General features: G+C 43.6%; 1 protein-coding gene across 3 annotated transcripts in view; it reads left to right on the top strand.

Annotated features, from left to right (window-relative positions):
* The first annotated feature begins 2,923 nt into the window (after window positions 1-2,923).
* Window positions 2,924-6,000, top strand: part of XRN2 (5'-3' exoribonuclease 2) — an 85,402-nt gene continuing 82,325 nt past the window's right edge. For all 3 annotated transcript variants that reach the window (XR_003524611.2, XM_027621623.2, XM_027621621.2), the window contains exon 1: window positions 2,924-3,136. Coding sequence is in view for 2 of the 3 variants with exons in the window: in XM_027621623.2 (XP_027477424.1) it covers window positions 3,062-3,136 (75 nt within the window). In the remaining variant the exon portion in view is untranslated. The remainder of the gene's footprint in view (window positions 3,137-6,000) is intronic.

The following is a 6,000-nucleotide window of genomic DNA, read 5'->3' as shown; positions in this document are numbered from 1 at the left end:
GGGACTGTTGAGTCCAAATCTGCAGTGTGAGTTGGATAACCCAGGACCTAGGACAGTGTGGGGGAGGGGGGTGCAGTTCCAGTCCAAAGGCTGGCAGCGTGGAGACCCAGGAAAGCGGATGGTGCAGATGGAATCTGAAAGCAGTCTGCTGGTGAAATCCCTCTTGCTCAGGGAGGCTGGTCTTTTTGTTCTATTCAGGCCTTCAACTGATTTGATGAGGCCTACTCACATTATGGAGGACAATCTGCTTTACTCTACCAATTTAGATGCTAATTTCATATGCAAACACCCTCACAAAAAGACCCAGAATAAAATTTTACCAAATATCTGGGCATTCTGTGGCCTAGTCAAACTGACACATAAAATTAACCATCACAACTATTATTTCAAACATATCATGTTATTCACAATGAATTCTATAAAGACAATGAGGGAAAGGAAGCACTTGGTAATCCAGAGATAAATAGTAGGCAAAAATTTCTCAAAGATTCTTTTCTATAATTACAATGTTGATAGAACCCTAACATAAATTTATGAATGTTTAAAAACACTGGTTTCTATATATTTCATATTATTCTTCACACTAATATAATCCAGATGTCAGCTGGAGGCCTTTCTCTGCCCACAAGTCTAGGCAAAAATGTTTTATTTCCAATGCTTATAAATTCTCCTCACTTCTGCTTCTAGAGCTCTACTATGTTGCCCAGCCCTACGGTCTTAGACAACAGTGACCCCAACAAGAGACTCATCCTCTTTTTTGATTTAAACAAAACTAAACAAAACTGACACCTAGCCTGAGTTTGTTAGATTTTACTGGAAACCCTGGGCTGAGAAAGGTATCTCAGAACACAGCTCATATTCTCCTCCCACATTTCTGGTTCCCTCTCCTTTCTGCCTTTTACCCTCCTTTTTTCTGCTCAAAATGTCAATTTTTGTTCCTCTTTCATGCAAAGCAATTTTAGCATCCAGTGAATTAGTTGTGTACTTCTCAAATGCCATTACTGGTTTGTTTGTCCTGTTTCCTTTGCAAGGGATAGGAACTAAGCCCAAACCAGCTTAGGGCAAAAGAATTTATTGGTTCATGGAATTAGACAGGTTTAGCAACCAAACTGCAGGAAGAGGGATTTAGCTGTACTCAAAAATCACTGGGAGGCGCCTGGGTGGCTTAGTCGGTTAGGTGTCTGCCTTCAGCTTGGGTCATGATCCTGGAGTACCGGAATCGAGCCCCATGGTGGCTCCCTGCTCGGAGGGGAGTCTGCTTCTCTTCCTGCTCCTCACCCACTTGTGTTCTTTCTCTCATTCTGTCTCTCTCTCTCTCACAGATAAATAAATAAAAAATCTTAAAAAAAAAAAACCCTTTTAAAAAAAACGGGAACTAAAAACTTCTTTCTTTGCAGACTGGAAACAAATCCCATTCTTATCTTTCAGGTTTCGACCATCTGGGAGGGGTACCTTAGCTTCCTTATGGTTCAAAGTTCAAAAATGCTGGGCAAGGACTCTCAGTGGCCTAACTTACCCAGCTGTCCATCCACCCATATGATGTGTGTGTGTTCATATAAGAACACAGCACCTCCCAAGGAAACCAAATACTTGAGGAGGAGGAGCTGTTTCCAGGAGAAATGAGGGATTTCACCATAGACATTAATAATTTCAGCTGCCCTTAGGGGGAAATCGGAGGAGGAGACGAACCATGAGAGACAATGGACTCCGAAAAACAAACTGAGGGTTCTAGAGGGGAGGGGGGGTGGGAGGATGGGTTAGCCTGCTGAAGGGTATTAAAGAGGGCACGTTCTTCATGGAGCACTGGGTGTTATACACAAACAATGAATCATGGAACACCACATCAAAAACTAAAGATGTAATGTATGGTGATTAACATAACAATAAAAATTTAAAAAAATAATTTCAGCTGCTCTTAAGTAAAATATTGGATAACAATTTCTCTAATTTCCACAAGTTGAAGCAAAATGGCATCAGATCACAGAGGAGGGGGCAATGAATATTGCATGCCAGGTAGCAAGGAGAAATACTTCAAAAGCCTCTTGAGGTGAGCCTTTAGGATTGAGTGTGATCTGTCAAGCCAAGAAGGGATTCCAGGGAGAGAGACTTCCAAGCTTGAGCAAATGGACATAAACACCTCCTCTGAGAGGAGGTATTTTTATACTCTGGAAAAATATATTTGAAGCCACCACGAAACAAAGGATAAAAGTATCCTTTTAGTGCAAGGATAGAGGATTCAATGATCTTTAGTTGGACTGAAACACAAGCTGTGTGAATAAACAAGTGACCAAATCCCCCTACAACTTGACTTTCTCATATGTTACATAAAGATGTAATGGTACCTGAAGGCTCAAGTGACGATTAAATGAGATAATCCCTTAGCCAATGCTTTCACACATCGTAAACGCTCAAAAAACCCGCTAGACATCGGCAATTATACTCATAAATGTAGCTGGAAATTTGCATTAAATGCTAAACGCCGGCTAGATTCCATCTTTTAAGTATTTAGAGTGAACTCGTTATGCAAACCAAACATCGTGAGGGCAAAATATTTAAAAGTACTCCTTTTAATAGACTAGATACGTACAGTGCCACAAAACCGGGAGCAACCAGGAAACAGAGCTAACGAGTGGCTAAACCCATTCTAAACATGCTCTGATTTTGTGAATTGAGACAGGTGAGAAACAGTGATAAACCCACAAAGAGCTCCCCGGGGACCTGCGGAGCGCCGGGATTCCGCTACCCCGGCAAAGCTGCGGCAAAGGCATATCCCGGGGACCCACACGACTCAGACGCGCAGGAGCACGGACTCTGCGTCTGGCCCCACCTACAACGAGCACCACATGCCAGGCCCCGCCAGCCCGCCCCACTCCGTCCGCAGCAGAACCCCGCCCCCGCCCCTCGGCCGGTCGACGTCCCCGGCGGCGCAGTCGTGACGTCACTTCCCGTCGCCGGCGCGCACGTGGGAGGAAGTGCCGGTGCCCGCGGCCGCCGCTCCTGCTCGTCTCTCTGGTTACGTTCGTCAGCCGGTCGGGCCGCTTCCTCCAGCTGGGCAGCCGCAATGGGAGTCCCGGCTTTCTTTCGCTGGCTCAGCCGCAAGTACCCGTCCATCATTGTCAACTGCGTGGAAGAGAAGGTGAGGAGGCGCCTGACGGCCGCCCGGCTAAAGCCCAGTGCTCAGGCGCGTTTAGGCCGCGGCCCTCGGCGCCCGCCGCCTGCCCCGGGGTCACCGTGCTGGGTCCCGCTCCGCCCTGTCGGCCCGCGGATAGCGGCGGTCTGACACGCGGTTGGGCGCCGGCACCCGGAGTCGGGGCCCGGGAAAGCGGGCGGGGCGGGGCGAGGGCCGAGAGGTGTACGAACTCGCTTGAGGGTTGTTCCTCCCTGGCCCGCTTTTTCCGGGACCGGAAGGCCCCGCCCACGGCTTTGTTTCCTCCCGGCGCCGCGCGTTTGGGTTTCGGAAGAGTGTTAGGCTTTTGAACCATTCCCGGCCCGTCCACAGAGTTAGCTGGTTAGGACTGCTCAGATGCTGATCCTGGACTTAACAACCTTGTAAAGTAATACCCGGCGGCGAGCTTTTTTTGTTGTTTACCCCAGTGCGAGAGGCCATTTGTTGCTGTAGTTAGATTCGACGGCAAAAGCAGCTGTCTAGGGCAAGATAGAAGTCTGATAAGTGCCCCCTTGTCTAGGTCCCCTACTGTTGGACAGCTTGCTTGTTAAAATTTTCGGAATTCCTGGATGCACTCGAACAATACATTTTGTTGTTAGTTTGTTAATACATGTATAGACTTTTGTCCATTCTTCAGTTTTGTATTTATCGTTTCCGTGTTTCCAGTCCGAGGTCGATTTTGTACTCTTAATTAGAATTTTTAGATTGGGAAGGTTCAGGGTCACATCTTGCCTCCCACCCCTTCGTTTTTGAAGGAAGTGCCCAGCCGTCACTGTGAAAACTTAGTTTCTTTTGGTAAAGGTGGTGGGATCTTGATTTTTGTTTATTTGCTATCCAAGGGGGGAATTGAAAGCCTTGTTTTGATGGTATTCCCAGTATTCCTTGTTTTTTTCTGAAAGAGAAACTGTTAAACTGAATGCTCGTTTCCTTTGTTTTTTAAAACTTTTATCAGATTTAACGTGCATCTCATTCCATTTTTACTTTCTAGTGATAACCATTTCTGTTTTGGTTCTATTTCTGAATATCATGCTTATTCCTGATTTATTGGTTTTGGGTCTAGTTGTGGATTTCTAGCTATGATAGAAGAGGACTTAGTCGCTCATGCAATCTCCCCCCCCACACACACACACCAATCCTCCTAATAATAGTACTTCGCTATCTTTATTTCTTCTAAGGGTAAAGTTGATAATTTTTATGTGGCTTTATTTTTTATTGTATCTTCTATATAAAGATCCCTTGACTTTTCACTGTCGAAGCTTAGGTATTAGCTTTTCTACTCCCGCTGCCCTTACTCTTCACCTCAGTTTGTCAGCAACACTTTTCCCTTGTTGGCATCCAAAATTAAATTGTGTGGGCGTTGGCAATACTGATTTGTTTTAAAAACCTAAAAAAATTAGGGGCACATGGGCGGCTCAGTCAGTTAAGCGTCTGATTTCAGCTCAGGTCATGATCGTGGGGTCCTGGGATCAAGCCCCGAGTTGGGAATACGTGCTTACCGGGGAGTCTGCTTGTCCCTCTGCTGCCACCCCCCCGCTTGTTCTGTCTCTCTCAAATAAATAAAATCTTTAAAAAAATAATAAAAGCTGAAAAAATCAAATAGTATTGTCAGTTATTGTCACTATGCCGATTCAGGTTATGTGCTGCTTTTGTCTTTTTCTTGGTGTTGCTTTTCTCTTTCCCTCTTTAGGTCGTTCCCAGTCCAAACTCCCACTTGTCTCAGCCTATTAAGTCCTCTTTCTTCTTGGAGACTGCTTCTTGAGGTTTTTTACTTCTATTGCTGTCACACCTGGTTATTTAGGGTTGCTGGAAAGCTGTTTGAGATTTTTAACAGTTTCTTTCTTCAGTTGGAGGTACTGTGTTCTGATCATCTTTCTTGGCTTAAATCCTTGGTTTTTATTTTCAGTCGAATTCTTAAGAAGTGCTGTGTAGGATATGAGTTTTCTGAGTCCGTTGTAGCCTTGTGCACATGAATGATCATTAGCTAAACATATTTTGAGTTTGAAAATATATTTCCCTTAAAACTTTGAAAGCGTTGTTCTTTTGACTTCTGTCATCCAGTGGTGGTGATGAGAAGTTGAATGTCAATGTGATTTATTTATTTAACCAACACACTTACGTAGTGTTTAACATGTACCGAGTGTTGTTCTAGGCACTTTACAGATTTATTAATTCTTCATAACCGTATGATTATTATTATAGATGAGAAAACTGAAGCACAGAGGGGTTAAGTAATATACTTAAGGCCACTCAGCCAATGTCAGAGCCAGTGGAAGACCATGCGCTTAATTTCTGTGTTCTTCTGCTTTCATTCTTTTGTAGTTGATCTATTTTTCTTTCTGAATTTTTTAAAGATCTTTATATCCTTGGTAGTGTAAGCTTTCATGATTATGTACTTAGGTATAGGTTTTTTAAAAATTTAAATTCATTTTGATTAGTACTAGGCTGACTGAGTCTGGAAACTTGATTTCTTCAGTTCTAGAGAATGTTCTTTGATTTTTTTCCTGACCTTTTTCTCTGCCCTCTGAATTCTGGATACCGGGCCTCTGATTGATTTATTTTTCATTTTTCTCTGTTCTCCCTTCCCCCCTCCCCTTTTGCAGCTTTATTGAGATGTAATTGACCTGACTCAAACTGTACATATTTTAAGTGTACAATTTAATAGATACGGACATATGTGTACATCCATGAAACCATCACCACAATCGAGATAATAAACAATACTCTAAAACATTCCATCTGCCCTTTTGTTATTTCTCCTTAAAGCTCCACCCTGTTGCCTATCTTTAATCAACCGCTGGTATATTTCTGAATGTATAGATAAGTTTTTATTTTCT

Source organism: Zalophus californianus, chromosome 8, assembly GCF_009762305.2.
Source record: "Zalophus californianus isolate mZalCal1 chromosome 8, mZalCal1.pri.v2, whole genome shotgun sequence".
NCBI classification, from domain to species: domain Eukaryota; kingdom Metazoa; phylum Chordata; class Mammalia; order Carnivora; family Otariidae; genus Zalophus; species Zalophus californianus.
Note: the sequence above shows the minus strand (reverse complement) of the source record. Positions and strands in the feature narration are given on the sequence as shown.